Here is an 18,503-nt window from a genome sequence, read left to right on the forward strand (position 1 = left end):
AAATTAAAAAAACAACACATAATCAATCAATGGTATTGATGAGTGCTTTCTGTGTGAAGAGCACTGTACTAAGCACTTGGGAGAGGGCAATATAACAAGAGTTGGTAGACAAATTCCCTGCCCACAATGAGTTTACAATCTAAGAATGAAACTATTAGAATTCAGAATTAGTAGAATATAGTGGAGAAAGAGTCCTAAGAATGGGGCTACCTGGAGCTGTTGCTGGAGCTGTTTAATTTCCATAATTCCCAAGTCACATTGCTTATCTAGAACTTCCAGTTCGCTTTTTTGAGACTGCTTCCGGATTCGAACATCTTGGAGTCGTCCGAAGATCTGCTGGTGTTTACCATTCTATAAGCAGATGAAAAGTTCTATCAGATAGTGGGAAAAAGGTTTACTACAACATGTTCTCATGTGCAGAATGAAGTTTTTATGCCAATGTGCAAATCACTGAGGTGTCACAAATGTCTCTGTATGATTTCAGCAAGACTGGGGAAGAAACTTGTCAGATTCCTATTTCTGTCCCCAGTATGGGACTCCATCTGGCTGTTAATCCTGGAAGGCTGCAGGTGATGCCACTGCCTGTCCTTATTCTGCATCCCATCCCTTATTATCTTCGTGGTCGGGGGTTTGTACTATATCACCTTCTTCATCCCAGTCGCAGGATTCGAGGCCCCAAAAATTCTTTTTCAGAGCAAAACCCAAACCAGCCCATACTGCGACTACTCAGTTTTTGTTTACCTGCTTCTCAATTTTTAATGGATGCGGAGTTTAGCCAAGCTGTAAGAAGGATGAAGGAAGGAAAGGCAGAGGACATGGAATTTTACATGTGGAACTACTATAAAGCTGAGTTTAGGGCACTTTGATGAGTCGACAAACTGCTCGTTAGATGGGTTTCATTTGAATCGGGGCCATACCAGTGCTTCTAGCTCAAGATGAAGACTCTTCTTTTTGGAATTCAACTTGACTATTTCTTCCTGTTCTCTATTGCGTTGATTGAGAAGTTCTTGACGGCGAATTCTCTCCCATTCCAGCCGACGCTGCCTTTCGAGCTCCTGCTTTGCTGCCTGCAAACAAAAAATTCTCATAAATTATAACTAAATTAGTCAGTCGATACTTTTTATGGAGTACTTACTGTTTCTAAAGCATTGTACCACCAAGGGAAGCAGCGTGGCCTATTGGGAAGATTGTGGGCCTGGGATTCAGGGGACCTGGGTTCTAATCCCGGCTCCACCAATGGCTGCTGGGTGACAGTGGGCACTTCACTTCTCAGTGCCTCAGTCACCTCATCTGTTAAATGGGGATTAAGACGTAGGACATGAACTGTGTCCAAACTGATTAGCTTGTAACGACCACCGTTCTTAGTACAGTGCCTGGCACATAGTAAGCGCTTGGCAATTAGGGGCTTGGCAGAGTACCACAGAGAATTAGAATATACAACCTCTGCCCACAGGGAGCTAAGAAGCTAGCTGGGGAGACAGTCAAAAAATAATTACAGATGGAAAAGAACATAAAAATAGAAATGAAGATAAGGGAGGATCTAACTAGAAGGGCATGTAAGCGGATAAGAAGAGAAAGGCTACGAATGAGTGCATAAGCTGGTACCAGAGTGCGGAGTGGTAATTGACAGATGAACCTAGGGTAAAGAAAAACTAATTGGGAAGGCCTCCTGGAGGAGATGGGATTTCAAAAGGGGCTTTCAAGACCGGGAGAGCTGGGAAGAACCTACACAGCTTTTAGTCTCTGAAACCAAAGGAAATGGGAAAAGGCATTAGTAGTAATAATAGTATTTATGAAGTGCTTAACGGGTGCAGAGCACTGTACTAACTGCTGGAAAAGAATACACGTGTGGTAATAAGGCAGGGCCCCTGTACCTCAGGGCGTGTGCATGTGTGTGGGGGGGGGGTGGGGAGGGGTGGGAGAAAGAGGGGCTTGCAATCTATTGGTAATTGTTAGATTACCAATATGGGGCCCGAGATTTGTAGATTTGTACTTCTGTAGTTCAAATATGCTTCTGGTTCTTCTGGAATGTTTTTAAACTCAACAGACTCAGAGTATTTTTAGACACAGAAATCCAGGAACTGCTTAAGGGTGATGACTTTGCTCTGAAAGTAAACTCTGGAGAATACATGCCACTAACAATTTAGTACTTTGCAGAATAGGAGCATTTCTAACATAACTGAGGCTTTACGAACCAGGCAGCGTTAGGGCGATCACGCAGACGGCCCAAGATTTTCCAAATACTGCCATGAGCTTTCATCAAATTTTAACTAGCCAGTTTCTGAAAACAAAAACACAGAGTCCAGCAGATAAAGGATACGCTGCCAATGTGGCACCAAACTCTGGAATGAATGTAGTAGCAAGAGTAGCGACCCACCTTCTATTCGGCTGCAACTCCGCTCTTCGCAAATCAAACCCTTACTGGACTACTCTGTCCAGTTTGAACCCCCCCATGTTATGGAAAAGACATCGTGAAATTAAGAGAGACCAGAGCAGGGAACAAAACTGACAGAAGAACTGGGTAAGAGATATCATGAGGAAAAGTCAAAGGGACTGTCTCACTGAGAACTGAAGTTAAGAAGTGACTTAGTGTCTTCAAGTACATGAAAGGATTCCTTCCGTCAATCAATGGTATTTAGTGAGCGCTTACAGCGTGCAGAACACTGTACTAAGGGCTTGACAGGGTACATTGTAATAGAACTGGTAGGCACAATCTACAGTCTATACAGAGACGTGTGAGGATAAATTGGATAGAACAAGTAGAGGTCAGAGAAAAGAACAGGAGGGCCATTGATGGCCTCCCACCTCACTTTACAAAGAGAGCTCACATTCCGCCCCAGGGCCTCCAGCCATATTCCGCTCTGGGGCCGCCGGCTTTTAAACTGTCCCTATTAATAACTGTGGTATTCGTGAACAGCCCACTACACGCCAAGCCTTGCACTAAGTGCTACAACAGACAAGCAGGCCAAATACAGACCCTGTCCTATAAGCGGCTCACAGGAAATGAGCTTACATTAAAACAGGAAAAGATGCGGGATAGATGTAAGAAAGAATTGCTTATCTGGGTGATAAAAATATTGGAATGAGTGACCGAAGCAGGCTGTTACGCTATTTTTGGACACCTTTAAAAGAAAGAATGTTGGATGCTATTAGTCACTCCTCTAGCTGACAGCATGGAGCCGGACCAGATGATTTCTTGAGCTTTTCTAAGACTAAAAAAAGCTAAGTCGCTGCAAAAAAAAAAATAAATGTGGAACTTGACTTCACTCGCACGTGGGCGGTTTAATTAACATTAGCAATAAAAGTTACCTCACGCCTTTCTATCTCTTTCCTCCGCTCTTCCTCTCTTTGCCTTTCCAGTTCCCTTTGTTTTTCCAAGCGTTTTTCTAATTCGAGTTGTCGTTTCCATTCTTGTTCCTGCAGCTCCCGTTCTCTTCTTTCCCGCTCTTCCTTTTCTTTCTGAGCTTTGCGTTCTGCTTCTCTTTGTTGCTGCTCAAGCAAAACTTGACGTCTCTTTTCAAGTTCCATATTTCCTCTTTCATAGTTTGCTTTTCTTTTGTCCTCAAAGGTAACTAAAACAACAATAAAAAAAAATCCATTAGTTTTTACTGAGTACCTATGTGCATAGCACTGTACTAAGCACTTGGAAGACTGCAATAAAGGTAGTAGGCATGAACCCTGCCCTCAAGAAGCTTACAAACTAATAAGACAGACATGAAAATAACTTAGGATAGGAATAAGAAGGAATGGTGAAGATATACGAGTCCGTGATAAATAGTTTATGCAAGTGCATAGTAGGTGCAGCGGTGCTGGGGAGTAGTTAATAATAATAATAATAATGATGGTATTTGCTAAGTGCTTACTAAGTGTCAGGCACTGTACTAAGTGCTGGAGTGGATACAAGGTAATCAGGTTGGACGCAGACCCTGTCCCACATGGGGCTCACAGTCTTAATCCCCACTTTACAGATGTGGTAACTGAGGCACAAAGTAGTTATTAAGTGACTTGCCCAAGGTCACAGAGACAAATGGCAGAGCCGGGATTAGGACCCACATCCTTCTGACTCCCAGGCCCGTGCTCTTTCCTTTAAGTCATGCTGCTTTTCAAGGCCAAAGGTCCAGAGTTTCTGCTTGACTCAAAGAGGGCCGTGTACTCAAGGAATCTGCAATCGAGCAGGAATGACAGACACTAAAATCATTCACTGATAGGAGGAAGAATGAAAAGCTCATCTGTTCCTGTGGCTTCAACTATCACCTCTGAGTGATAGTTATTTAGCTTGAGCTAAATAAGATGTGTACATAAATCCCTCCAGAGATTGAAGCCATACAAGGGTTGAGGTGGTACAAAAGTGCTGAAGTAGCCATTTGGGGGAGGGGATTAGGGGGGCATAGGGGAGAAGGTGCAGAGGGGTCATGACATGAGGAGAGTCAAAATGAATGAAGGAAGACCTTCTGAAGAATATGAGATTTCAGGAGGGCTTTTGGCTTGTTGTGGGCAAGGAATGTATTTGCTATACTTGGAAGCAACGGTTTATAGTAGATGCCTTCATACAAATCTACTTTCAAGTGTTTTATATTATAAAACTTACCTTGAGAACACTCTAAAAGGAGGAGAAAAATGAGCCGGTCCATATACATATTCTGCTAAATTCAGTTTCCTTACTCAACTTGGGTTTTTAGAAAGGCTTAAACTTTTAATTACTTAAGACAAGGGTTCTGAGGACTTAAATGTGCCCCCCCCACCCCCCCCGCTATCTCATATACCATCTGGGAATTTTAACAATGTGAGTTAGGGAGATGAATGTCTTCAAATAATTTTTCCCAAGTCCAATCACTTCTACCATAAGTAAACAACCACCAAATAACATTTAAGTCAATAAAGCACAGACACTAAAAAAACTCTGTGGCATTAACTGCTTCAAATTCGTTACAATTAAAAATTGAGAATATCAAAGCTACCTGGAATTTTTTTCTGAGGCTCTTCTTCTTGCATTCTCTGATATGAAGGCAGAGATCCATTAAGGGTTTCAACATGTTTTCCTCCTCTGAGAAACAAATTTCTCAAGTTAACCATTATCAAGTGTTGATCATTTAGATGATAAAGCTTCAGTAGGTGCTAGTATTCAAATGAGGACTAAATCACCAGAACAGGTGTGCTAAGTGCTCTTTAATAGGCAGTTTTTAATATCATTTTTCAGAATCCTACTGATTCACCATAAAACAGGTCACCACACAATCATGTACACAACCTCCTAGATCTCTTTGATTCTCTCTCTACCCAAGGGTTCCTGGCTAAACTACAATTCTTAAAGTTACATTTGGGTGGTGCCTCTTACACTTTCTTTGATGCATCTCCAGGTCTCCCCAGCGCAACCATGCAGGTCAGAATTTTTCACAGAAGGACACCCTAAACTTTTGATCCTGGGGAAAATTCTTTGGGTGAGGGGAGGGCAGCCACAAAGGTGGAAAGAAGTTGGGAAGTACAGGATTGTGCAGCCCAGAGACCTAAATTCTCTACGGAAGTACTTTCTTATCTTCTTTCCCATTTCCCTGCAAGTTGATCCAGGAATGGACAACTGGCTTCCAGTGCTTTTTTCTCAGTTGTGAAACAGCCTTCACAGCTTCACAACTCAGTTGTGAAACCGGACATGGTCCTGACATGATTCAAACTAACCTTGTAGAAGACTCCATTCCTATATGGCAGATGAACTGTTTACTTAAACTTATACATTTGAAAAATTTGGGATCCATAAAGCACTACTGAAACTCCATAATTACATCCTTATTATTATTATTGCTGTTGTATCTGTCAAGTGCTCATTATGTGCCAAGCACTGTATTAAACACTGAGGCAGATACAACTTCATCACGTTGGATAGAGTTCCTGGCCCACACGGGGCTCACAGTTTATGTAGCAGGGAGTTCTTCTACCCAAATTAAATAACATCTCTTCTCATGAGAACAGATTCACCTGAAAGATGGAGGCACAAGTTCGGGAGGTAAAGTCAGTGGTAGAGGCTGGCCAGCCTTGGCCATGTCTGTCAGATGCATAGCAAGGATAAACTCATCAGCTTTCAACTGTCCGTCCCCGTCGACATCGGCCAGAGACCTACGGAGAACAAAAAGCGAGGGTGGAGACCACAAAAAATGATCAAAGATGAAAAATTTGGATCGTAGTAATTTCTGGATTATATTCTTTATGAAATGATAGAGTCATCACCTGTAAAACATTAAAATTTGGTGGCTGAAAAACAGCTGCTCACTTCATTCATTCATTCGATCGCATTTACCGAGCACTTACCGAGCTATAGTAAGCGCTTGGGAGAGTACAAACTAATAGTAAACACATTCCCTTCAAACTTCAGTTCACATTCAATTCAAAAATGAGAATTTTTGAATTGAACTCTCAGCACGGTCTCAATCTCCCTTCTAGTCAAGGTTCAGAGGCTTGGCTTTGCAATTAAACGGACTATCTGTCAAAGAAGATGTCTCTTTGTAGTCAGATAACACTTAGGACACTGTTGAGTGTTTTCAATGCGTAAAGCACCGAATGGAGTTCCGGGGAATGGTTACAAACCTATTAATTCAGCGTGGCTTCTGGCACGAAGTGGGAATTGAACAATAGACATACAGACAAAGAAATAATGGGGGTAAACAACCATTCAAGGACACTTACAACGATGGAATCAGCAGTGTATAACTGCTGAGGAAATAGTCTTTGGACTTCACAACACTCCTGGCAGGGCAGCCCTAGGTCTAACCTGTCACAACCTTCTCCATACTCTGGTTTGCAGCTTCTCATGAGCAGGAACCACGTCTACCTAACTCTACTGTCCTCTCCCAAGTGCTTCGTACAATGCTCTGCATGCAGTAAGCACCCAATAAATACCATCGATTGATTGACTGACTGACCCAAAAGAGCGACCCAGCTCTTCTTCTCGACAGTGGTGACAGAAGAGAGAAAAGGTGAGCAGATTCCATAGACCTTGCTCCTACAATGAAGAGTTCCGAACTGTGTACTTTAAACTTGGACACGGTTTGTGGGTTCAGTCAAAATACCAACATCTTTGTCTCCTCTAGGGTGATATTTTATCATTGCAAACACCATGAGCAAAACAATCTGAAGAACCAAGAATCTTCAGCTGCTCAAAACCTCTTGTATTATCACTCGATTTCAAGTTCGGGTTGTTTGAGAAGACTATTAACTTCTTTTCAACCTGGGAACGCAAGTTGTCAAGTGCTATTTGGATTAATGCCTTCTTATAAGGGGTGTCAGAGAATGTGTCTTCTTATACTTAGAGATGATGCACTTACCAGATAGTAGCTAGCTGGGTCTGAGAAAGGTTTGACTGGAGAAGGGCATTTCGGGCTTGAAAACCTGATAAAGGAAGGGGAATAGGAAATCTGAAAAAAAAAATCTATTACAGACAATGGAGCTCTCAGTGTGCTGAATACATATATCTGGTGAATAAAATCTCAACTGTTCGAAGAAACCGACAGTTGCCCTATTTCAAGGGACAAGGCCCGGCTTTCCCCACGTCTCCAAAGCAGCAGCACAGAGACCTGTGAGGGAGGGCGTTCTGTGCGTCTACCCACATCCGAAAACAACCTGGTGTGTGTCGGGGTGGGGAGAACGGCATCAGTCGAACCAACCCACATCCTCTGGCACGCAACCACCAGCAACCTCGTGATAACAGTGCAGCCTATGCTGAACTCTCCCCTGGAGCGGAGCTTCAAAGCAGTAAGTCTGGACTCAGTGGCACTCTATTGTAGTCCCTGTGTATTTGAGATGTTCAAAACAACTTTGGGACTCCTCCTCTGCCGTCTTGCACTTCCTTCTACTTTTGGGACACCTCTACGTGAATACCTCGTGACACCTCCAACCTAACATGTTCAAAACGGAGCTTCTCATCTTCCCAACCAAGCCCTTCCCTTGACTTTCTCATCGTAATAGACAACACCACTACCCTCCCTGTCTCACAAGCCCGTATCCTTGGCATTATCCTCACCTCATCTCTCTCGTACCCACATGTTCAATCTGTTGCCAAATCCTATTGGTTTTACCTTCAAAACATCGCTAAAATCTGCCCTTTCCTCTCCATCCAAACTATCATTACAGTTGGGTTTTTTTTATGGCATTTGTTAAGCACTTACCCTGTGCCAGGCACTGGGGTAGATACAAGGTAATCAGATTGAACATAGTCCATGCTCCACACGGGGCTCACAGTCTTCATGCCCATTTTACAGATGAGGTACCTGAGGCCCAGTGAAGTTAAGTGACTTGCCCAGGATCACACAGTAGACAAGTGGTGGAGCCAAAATTCGAACTCAGGTCCTTCTGTCTTCCCAAATGGCCCCATCCACTAAGACACGCTGCTTCTCTAAAGCACATATCCTATCCCGCCCTGACTACTGCCCTGCCTCTTTGCTGACCTCCCTGCCTCCTGTGAAGGCCAACTTAAATCTGTACTTCACTCTGCTTCCCGGATCGTTTTTCTACAAAACTGTTAGGCCCATGTCTCCCCACTCCTCTAGAACCTCCAGTGGTTGCCCACCCAACTCCGTGTCAAGCAGAAACTTCTTATCATCTGTTTTAGAGCAGATCTGTTTTAAAGTCTATTCTATTCAGCAAGAATAGAGGGGGATGTTTGGGGTCGTCTCAGAAAAGTGAAACAGTCACTAGACCTGCTGGAGATCCCACTTTGTAATTTTAAAGTAATAATAATAATAATGCTGGTATTTGTTAAGCGCTTACTGTGTGCCAAGCACTGTTTTAAGCACTGGGGTAGATACAAGGTAATCAGGTTGTCCCACGTGGGGCTCACAGTCTCTATCCCAATTTTACAGATGAGGGAACTGAGGCACAGAAGTTAAGTGACTTGCCCCAAGTCACACTGCTGACAAGTGGCAGAGCCGATATTAGAACCCATCACCTCTGATCCCCAAGCCTGTGCTCTTTCCACTGAGCCATGCTGTAGTGTGGAGCTTCCTCGTGGGATCATGCTCATTTAGTACCTGCCATGTGTGGCGGTCTCACTAACGTCCCCTCGCTCTCAGGAGTGAGGTGGGAAACTCAGGAGGAGAAGGCCAGAGAGAGGGTTAAATGAGCAGCTCCTCATGTCTTACATGGTAGTTACTTGGAACCCAGACAATGAGAGGGAAGCCTTGAAAGGACAGAGGGCGAGGGGCGGGGGGAAGCCTTGAAAGGACAAAGGGTGGGGGGCCCCACATAATTTGAGGAAGGAGCCGGTCAGTCATTTTTTCGGGGGGAGGGGGAGTTTGGAGCTGTAACCTGAGAGGGTGGGACACAGGAAAGACACATGGAACTAGGAAACGAGATATAGGGAAGCAGTGTGGCTCAGTGGAAAGAACCCGGGCCTGGGAATCAGAGGACCAAAGTTCCACTCCCAGCTCTGCCAAATGTCTGTTGTGTAACCTTGGGCAAGTCATCTCACTGTGCCTCAGTTACTTCACCTATAAAATGGGGATTAAACCCTACTCCTTCTTACTTAGACTGTGAGCCCCTTATGGAAAGAGGGACTGCGTCCAACCTCATTAACCTGTATCTACCCTAGAACTTAGAGCAACGCTTGGCACATCCTAAGCGCTTAACAAGTGCCATAATAATAATATGCGTGAGCCTTCCCACCTTTCCTCTCCTTTGAGAACAAGAACTTTCACTCTGAGATTAATCCTAATGTTAAGAATTTCCGTTCCGAGTTGTGAAATTAAGAGCAGAGCCTCCGATTAGATTTCTATCCATCTCTGTTGCCGACACTCTCTATTAGTGATCTCAAAAGGAACAAACCAAGCCGGAATGTTTTAGGAGGAAAACTGTAATGACCCTTTACCTGCCCTCATCATTCTACTGGTGGTGGTCCGGGGGTGGCGAGGGGTGAGGGAGGTTTGTTTTTCAAATCCCCCTCCTGCACTCACCTGAAAGGTATCCACTCATGGCTTTATCGATACTGTTAAACTTCTGGCGATATTTTAATCTTGAGGGTTGGGGAACTGCCCAGTCTGAGGATCCAGTCTTAGGTGAATTTCCTGTGAGTGAGGCCGTTGAAGATGTAGAACTGTAGTATAAATGAATATTTTTTTTTAATTCCACCCACCGGAGTTGCAAAAATCTTTTTTCAACGACACAACGAGATAAAAATGATATCGCCTAAGTTATTTTTTCACCGGTTCCTTAAATCATTTAAAAGATCGACTTTATTTTTAATTTATCAAATGCACTGGAAAGCAGGATCTTTTCAAGTCACATTCCCATTACATTTTAAAGAGAGAACATTTGCAATCCTTCGGCGCTCATACCTACTAGATCCTAGATCGATCAGAGACTGGGCCTTCTGCATATTAGTACTGCCAAACCCTCCCATTACTGGGCCATAGGATGCCGTGTGAGGCAGTGCTAGAAGAGAACAGAAAATCGACACTTAGCGACACTAGAAGATGACGTACCCTTTACTCACCCCTCCCTCGGCCCCACAGCCCTTACGGATGCATCCGTAATTTCTTTTAATGTCTCTCCCTGCTCCCCCCCCACCAGATCCTTGTGGGCAGAGAACACATCTACCAAACTGTACTCAAGCACTCAGTACCATGCTCTGCACCCACTGCTTAAAAATGACCGATTAAATCATATCTCATATCAGGCAAGGGAGGGGTCCGTTCTTAGAGAAAAAAAGATACATAACTGGTACTTTAAGCACTGGCATCTTTCAAGTGATATTAAAATGGATCAGAAAAATCCCAGACTCCAATCTGGGCATCCCGCGTACTTACTCGAAGAGAACGAGAGAGATAATGGTTGAACCACACTGGTCGTTCCATTTGGCAATGACGACGTACTGACAGACGGTATCAACGGGGCAGGCATAACCAGAGGAGGGAGAGAGGCCATGGATGTCACAGAGGATAAGGGTGCTAGAGTTGCGGCAGGAGGTACGGGCTGGGGAATGGACAGGTTTGGCATGCTTCCCATTCCTAAGGAGAAAAAAAAATACCCCATTTTCAAAAATAATTCAATTTGATGTGTTTATAAAGCAAATGACCGTGACTTCTAAACTGTAAGCTCGTCATGGGCAGGGACTGTATCTGTTATTTTGCTACAGGGTACTCTCCCGAACACTTGGTACGGTGCTGAGTGTACAGTAAAGGCTCGATAAATACAGGGACTGTGTGCTTGATAAACAGGACTGACAGACCTGATCAAAAAAGGACAGCATGGATGAAAATGAAAGATGGAGATGACCCCTATTAATCATTCAATCAGTCTAGAGGGGGAGACAGACATTGAAATAAATTATGGATATGTACCTAAGGGCCGACAGGGAAAGGATGGGGTGAATATCAAGTGCTGAAAGGGTACAGATCCAAGGGCATACATGATGCAGAAGCGGGGGGGGTGGGGGCCTTAGTCGAGGAAGACCTCTTCTCAGAGTCATGATTTTAATAAGGCTTTGAAGGGGAAGAGAGTGGTGGTCTGTCGAATATGAAAGGAGGGTGGGGAGGACACGGGCGAGAGGTCGTCAGTGAGATAGACAAAATCCAGGTACAGTGAGCCGGCTGGTGTTAGAGGAGCAAAGTGTACAGGCTGGGTTGTCACAGGAAGTCAGTGAAGTAAGGTAGGAGGAGAGAGCTGATTAAGTGCTATAAAGCCGATGACAAGGCCTTTCTGTTTGATGCAGAGGTGGATGGGCAACTACTGGAAGTTCCTGAGGAGTGGGGAGATGTGGAATGAATTTTTTTTTAGAAAAATGATCCGGGCGGCAGAATGCAGTATAGACTACAGTGGGGAGAGACAGAAAGGTCATCGAGGAGGTTGTCGTAGCAAAGACAGGGTGGATCAGCACGGCAGCAGTTTGGATTGAGAGGAAAGGGTGGATTTTAGCAATGCTGTGAAAATAAAGCCACCTGGACTTAGCGATAGAATAAGAATGAGAAGTTATTTGAATGAGAGAGATGAGCTATAGATAACGCCAAGTTATGGGCTTGTGAAACAGGGAAGATAGTGGTGTTGCCTACGGTGAAGGGAAAGATAGGGGCAGGACAGGATTCGGGGGGGAGGATGAGGAGCCCTGTTTTAGACATGTGAAGTTTGAGGTGTCGGTGGGACATCCAACGAGAGACGTCCTGAAGGCAGGAGGAAATAAAATACGAGGCTGCGGAGAAGCAGAGGTCAGGAATGGTGAGACAGATTTGGGAATCATCTATTTAGAAACGGCAGTTGAAGCCACTGGAGCAAATGGGTTCTCCAAGAGTGTGGATGTAAGTGGAGACTAGAAGGGGACCCAGAACTTAGCCTTGAGGGACTCCCACTGTTAGAAGGTGGGAGGTGGAGGAGGAACCTGAGAAAGAGACCGAGAAATAGCAGTCGGAGAGATAGTAGAACCAGAAAATGACAGTGATGAACCAAGCTGATTATCTTGTATCTCCCCCAGCACTTAGAACAGAGCTCGTCACTTAGTTGGCACCTAACAAATATCATAATAATAATAACCATAATAATTCAAGAGAAGTTTGGATAGGTGTGCAGATGAGTCATCCCCAGTATGGGTTACTGGATGGAAAGCTGGGGATCAATCATATTTATTGAGTGCTTACTGGGTGCATTAAGCTCTTAATGAAGAATAGGGGATGTTAGATGGTACATCCCTAAAACTGAACTGATGAAAAGGAGGGCAAGAATCACAGATCACCCAGTTGTTTCACTGGGTTGTTCGGGCCACAGTAAACAGTCCAGACATGAATGAGCCAGTAATAACTATTTTTCTCATTCTTATGATTGTGGTTATTAGCCTACACACTTGACAGCTGCAATGTTCTTCTTCCCTCAAGGTAAATATTGATTTCCCTGGAGGAGGAACATAAAATTGAGCCTAAATTTGGATCTATAAAGGTACGGAACACGGTCACTACATTACTGAAAAGAGCTACACTTAACAGCTAGCTGCTAGTTTTGAACTGCTGTTTTTCACAGGACCTTAAATGCTGATTTCTACATTGGAGTCCAGTTGTGAGTAGGGCAAAGAAGGGAGGACAGTGAGACCCTTCAACAACATTACTGTTGTGTTCCAGCCAAAAAGCGTAGCACGGGGGGGGGGGGGGGGGGGGGGGGGGTGACCTAATGCTTATCATCAGAACCTGGCTTTTGTTTTAACTTTGTGATTCTTCCCAGCTGCGTCTCAAGAGATCTTCCACCTCGTTATGAAATCTACCCCCTCCACCTGCACCTCAGACCTAATGGCTTTGCCCTGTTCTTAAAACACTTGCCCTTCTGCTTCAATCTTCAAGTACTCACTGTCCAGTAGCTCCTTCCCTCTGCTTTCAAAGATAATCACATACATAAACTATCCTAAAAACAGCCTCCCTTGACCTCACACCACCTCCTTCCTACCATTCCTTTCCAACCTCCATGAACAAGTTGTTTATACCCAATGTCTCCACTTTCTCTCTTCCAACTATTGTCTTGGCACCCTGCAATCGGGCTTTCACTCTCCCCACTCCACTGAAATTGCTCTCTCAAGGGTCACCAGTGACCTCCTTCTTGCCAAAGGACTCTCTTCCATCCTAATCCTCTTCAACCTTTCATTTGTCTTTGACACCGTAAACCTCTTCCGCTCTCCTGGACACACTATCTAACCTTGATTTCATGGACACTGTCCCCTCCTCCTACCTCACCCACCGGTTGCCGCCTCTCGGTCTCTTTCCCCTGAAAGCACGGGCCTCGGAGTCAGGAGGTCATGGGCTCTGATTCTGGCTCCTCCAGGGATGTGCTGTGTGACCTTGGGCAAGGCAATTCACTTCTCTGTTCCTCAGTTACCTCAATTATAAAAGGGGGATTGAGACTGTGAGCCCCACAAGGGACAGGGACTGTGTCCAGCCCGATTTGCTTGTCTCCACCCCAGCGCTTAGTACCAGTGACTGGCACATGATAAGCGCTTAACGAATACCATCGGTATTATAGAGGAACTTAGGTTAGTGAGGGTAGAGATTGTACAGTGACTATAGAAGATGAGCCCGAGCGTGTCTGAGTTGGTGTGTGAGGTGGGCTGGAGTAGGAGGTCAATGCAGGTGAGGAGAAAGAGAAAGCAGGAGCGGAAGGGTTATAGGGAACATCCACATGGACACTGAAGTCTCCAAGATCGATGCAGGACTGGAGAAAGAGAGAACTGTGAGAAAGGAATCAGAATGGTTCTAAAAGTTGGAGTAGGTGCCTGGAGGGTGATAAGTGACCGAGACAACAATGCCACCTTCTGCTTCGCAAGCCCGTAACCTTGGCCTTTATCTTCGAGACTCATCTCTCACTCTTTCACGCCACATATTCCATCTGTCGCCAAATCCTCTCGCTTCTATTCTCGCATCTTTAAAATCCGTCCCTTCTTCTCCATCCAAAGTGCTGATCCAAGCACTTGACCGTATTCTACCTTGATTACTGCACCAGCCTCCTCGCTGACCTCTCAGCCTCCAGCCTGCCCACTCTCCAGTCCTTACTTCGCTCTGCTGCCCAGATCACTTTTCTACAAAGTAATACTGGGCATGTCTCCCTGCTCTTCCAAATCCTCTAATGGTTGCCCAACCATTTCCCCATCAAAGAGAAGCGCCACTCCTCTGTTTTAAACTCCTCCTCAATTGGGTTTCAGAAGTAATCTCCCTCCTATCTATTCTTGCTCCTTACCATTAGTTTTAAAACAGTCAATCACCTTGTCCCCTCCTATTGTACCACTCTGATTTCCTACAACAAATCAGCCCACATGCTTCACTCCTTTAGGCCCGACTTACTCACTGTACTATGCCTTATAAGTCTTTAAGACTATGAGCCCCACATGGGACAACTTAATAATGACAGCATTTCTTAAGCACTTAATATGTGCAAGGCACTGTTCTAAGCGCTGGGGAGGATACAAGGTGATCAGGTATCGCATGTGGGGCTCAGAGTCTTCATCCCCATTTTACAGATGGGGCAACAGAGGCCCAGAGAAGTGAAGTGACTTGCCCAAAGTCACAAAGCTGACAAAGGCAGAGCCGGGATTTGAACCCATGACCTCTGACTCCCAAGCCCAGGCTCTTTCCACTGAGCCACGCTGCTTCTCTTAAGATGCCACTTGATTACCTTGTATCTACTCCAGCACTTAGAAGGGTGTCTGGCACATAGTTAGCGTTTAACAAATACCATCCCCATCATCACCCTACCCTCAGCCCCATATCGTTTATGTACACATCCATAATTTGTTTATTTTTAGTAATGTCTGTCCTTCCTCTAGATTGTAACTCCCTATGGGCAGGGAACGTGTCTATCAACTCTGTGCATTGTACTCTCCCAAGCACTTAGCACACTGCTCTGCACACAGTAAGTGCTCAATAAATAAGACTGATGGATTGTTCCCTTTCCATTACAACCCAACCCGCTCACTTTGTTCTTCAAACACCTTCCTCTTAACTGTGCCTTTTTTCCCTCTCCCTTGTCTAGAACTACCTCTAACTTCATATCTGACAGACATTCCTCCGATCTTCAAAGTCCTTCCAGAAGCATCTCTCCTCCAGGAAGCTTTCCTGGACTAACTTCTCATCTCCACACCCTATGCTCCCTCCCTTCTGTGTCACCTTTGCCCTTAAGTCCGTACCACCCAAGTACTTTGATTTACACTCCAATCCCACAGCCCTTACACATCTCTATATGTACTTCATTTTATTGTCTGTCTCTCCCTGGAGACTGTAAGCTCCTTGGGGGCAGGGACCGTGTCTGTTCATTGTTGTACTGTACTCTCCGAAGTGCTTAGTACAGTGCTCTGCACACAATAAATGCTCAATAAATACAACTGACTGGATAAGAAAGCCGGTTCTTGTAGTGGAAAGAGGAACAAGCAGGAAGAAAATAAAAGACAAATACGAAGAGGCAAAGCAGAGAAACAGAAATACAAAAATACAAACATTCTAGGACTACTTTTTGGATCTCGACTGATCGATATTAATGAATGTCAAAATCACTCTCTTTGTGAACAAATACTGACAATAACAAATGAAAAGTAATGAATACCAAAGCGAGCAGATATCAGTGGAGATATCATTGGAGGTTGCTTCATAATAGGAGGGAGGATCATAGGCAGATGTTGGCCTTGAAGCTTTAGTTTGATAAGTTTCATAGCTATGGAGAATTCTTGTTGATCCATCTTTCCATCCTTGTTCAGGTCTGCCAAGGCCCTAAAAGAAAGAGAAGAAACATTTCAGCATGTACTAAGTTCAGAATGGTCATATGATAATGACTTATGCTTTACAATTAGGAAATGGTGGACCCTACTGTACCTTGTATTTCTACAGTAAAGCTCCAAGACTACATACGGTCGGTCCACTGAGCTCTGATTATGATCCCAGATCCTATAAAGTTGCATATCTCAGAATTAGCAACCTGGCCTATCATTATAGTAGCAGTCCGTCTGTATTAGCTATTTGGGATACTTGTACAAATGAATTTATTCCAGAAACTCATGTGAAGTGGTAGGCTAACAAAAAAGGAAACCCTCCTAAAATAGAGGACTTTTCAATCACCCTGTTAATTACCAAAATTCTGCCTGATCCCAAATACCATCATCGTTGCTTTGATCCTATACATTTTCCGAACAGGAAAGAAACCATCACGTTTCATCGAAAAAAGCATACACCACATTCTGATTTTATAAAAACTTAAATCTCCATTGGCTCCCCGTTTCCCTCTGCATCAAGAAGAAACAGCATGGCCTAGTGAAAAGAGCACAGGTCTGGGATTCACAGGATGTGGGTTCTAATCCCATATCCACAACTTGTCTGCTGTTAGACTGTGTGCCCCATGAGGTAGCAGGGACTGTGTCTGACCTAATCACTATGTACCTACCCCAATGTTTAGAACAGTGTTTAACATCTAGTCACCACTTAAATACCATAAAAAAAAAAGGGAACGCTTCACAGAGAGCATGGCGAGCAAATGGAATTTGTTACCACTGAAAGTTGGGCAGGCTGAAAATATCTGTAGATTCCAGAGGGATCTGGATAAATTAATGGATGAGAGGTGCATAATGGATTAGTGGAGGGTAAAGTTAGGAAGCTTGATGGAACATACTCAAAACTTAAGTCGGATGCCAAGGAATTAAGCACCGTCCCACCTTCCTCTGCCCCCCTCCCCCCCGCACCCCCTGACACACAAGCACACATACACACATCAGTTCCTCCAGGAATTCTGCTATCCCTGTCGGTGACCGAGTGGACTGGAAGGACTTTTGGTCGGATGTATTAATGTTATTTCTTAAACCCTTTTACAGTTTTGAAAGTTGTATGTGCAAGGCAGAATTTGTAATGTGCCAATTAGCAAAACTATGAAAAGCCTTACCATATTTCAGCAAGAATCGGAGCTGGTAGCCCCGACTGAAAGAAAAAGGTCCGCGCTTGATCTCCTGTAATAACAAGAAGAGAAATATCGAATCTCTATTTTACAAAAAGAACTGAATCTTCATTAAGATCTTTTCATGATAAAGATGGCCCATGATCATGAATCTGTTCAATTCTGACTTCCCAGCTAAAGCTGGAAAAAACTAATTAAAACATCCATGTCTTATCACAATATGCTGTCTAAGTGCCTTAGCAAATCCAAAGTCACAGTTTAGCTAAAGTCGCTTTTTCATGAACCTAATGAAAGACTGCACTGTTAATTATGATCCATTGCCCATTATCTGCTCCTCGATACTCCAGAGAAGCCTGGGAATGTCTCTTCCACCTCTCACCCCAGGCACTCTAATGGGCTTACCTGTCCTGAGTACCCAAGATCTAGCGTGCCCCTCCACTGTCCTACACAGGCCCAGGAGTGTTTGATACTCAGAGTTCTACATATACTCCAGGTTAGCCAGGAAAAGGATGGAGCTTTATAGGCTCCTGGGCAACTTTAGAAAAACAGACAAAAAACCTGAAATGGGGACTGCCCTGGATCAACTAGGCCAGCCTGCCTTGCACTAATTTCCAGCAGCTTTAGCTTATCTTAAACGCTTGGATTCCCACATCCAGGCCGGTGCCTAAGTGTTCAACTCATTCTCAATTTAGTTCTTATAGCACTCTGTAGGAACTTAAAACCCACGCTGACCCCTCTTTTACGGCTCTTCGAATCACAAAGGGGAATATGGGTGTGTTTGGAATAGTGACCCAATAGTTCAGCTTTCAACAAAAATAATGGAGTCAACCTATCGATAAGAGAAGCAGCGTGGCGCAGTGGAAAGAGCATGGGCTTTGGAGTCAGGGCTCATGAGTTCGAATCCCAGCTCTGCCACTTGCCAGCTGTGTGACTGTGGGCAAGTCACTTAACTTCTCTGTGCCTCAGTTCCCTCATCTGTAAAATGGGGATTAAGATTGTGAGCCCCATGTGGGACAACCTGATTCCCCTGTGTCTACCCCAGCGCTTAGAACAGTGCTCTGCACATAGTAAGCGCTTAACAAATACCAACATTATTATTATTAACATTATTACCTTGTACTCAAGGA

The 18,503-nt window shown here is 44.3% G+C and overlaps 1 protein-coding gene across 4 annotated transcripts in view; it reads right to left on the minus strand.

The window, feature by feature from the left end:
* Positions 1-18,503, minus strand: part of ITSN2 (intersectin 2) — a 125,393-nt gene that overhangs the window by 61,495 nt on the left and 45,395 nt on the right. For all 4 annotated transcript variants that reach the window (XM_029071732.2, XM_039913170.1, XM_029071734.2 and 1 more), the window contains exons 4-14: positions 17,365-17,428; positions 16,042-16,205; positions 10,788-10,988; positions 10,317-10,413; positions 9,936-10,075; positions 7,314-7,377; positions 5,971-6,108; positions 4,959-5,044; positions 3,310-3,572; positions 918-1,067; positions 211-351 (exon numbers count right to left, since the gene is read on the minus strand). In XM_029071732.2, the coding sequence (XP_028927565.1) occupies positions 211-351; positions 918-1,067; positions 3,310-3,572; positions 4,959-5,044; positions 5,971-6,108; positions 7,314-7,377; positions 9,936-10,075; positions 10,317-10,413; positions 10,788-10,988; positions 16,042-16,205; positions 17,365-17,428 (1,508 nt within the window). The remainder of the gene's footprint in view (positions 1-210; positions 352-917; positions 1,068-3,309; positions 3,573-4,958; positions 5,045-5,970; positions 6,109-7,313; positions 7,378-9,935; positions 10,076-10,316; positions 10,414-10,787; positions 10,989-16,041; positions 16,206-17,364; positions 17,429-18,503) is intronic.

Source organism: Ornithorhynchus anatinus, chromosome 9 (assembly GCF_004115215.2).
Source record: "Ornithorhynchus anatinus isolate Pmale09 chromosome 9, mOrnAna1.pri.v4, whole genome shotgun sequence".
NCBI classification, from domain to species: domain Eukaryota; kingdom Metazoa; phylum Chordata; class Mammalia; order Monotremata; family Ornithorhynchidae; genus Ornithorhynchus; species Ornithorhynchus anatinus.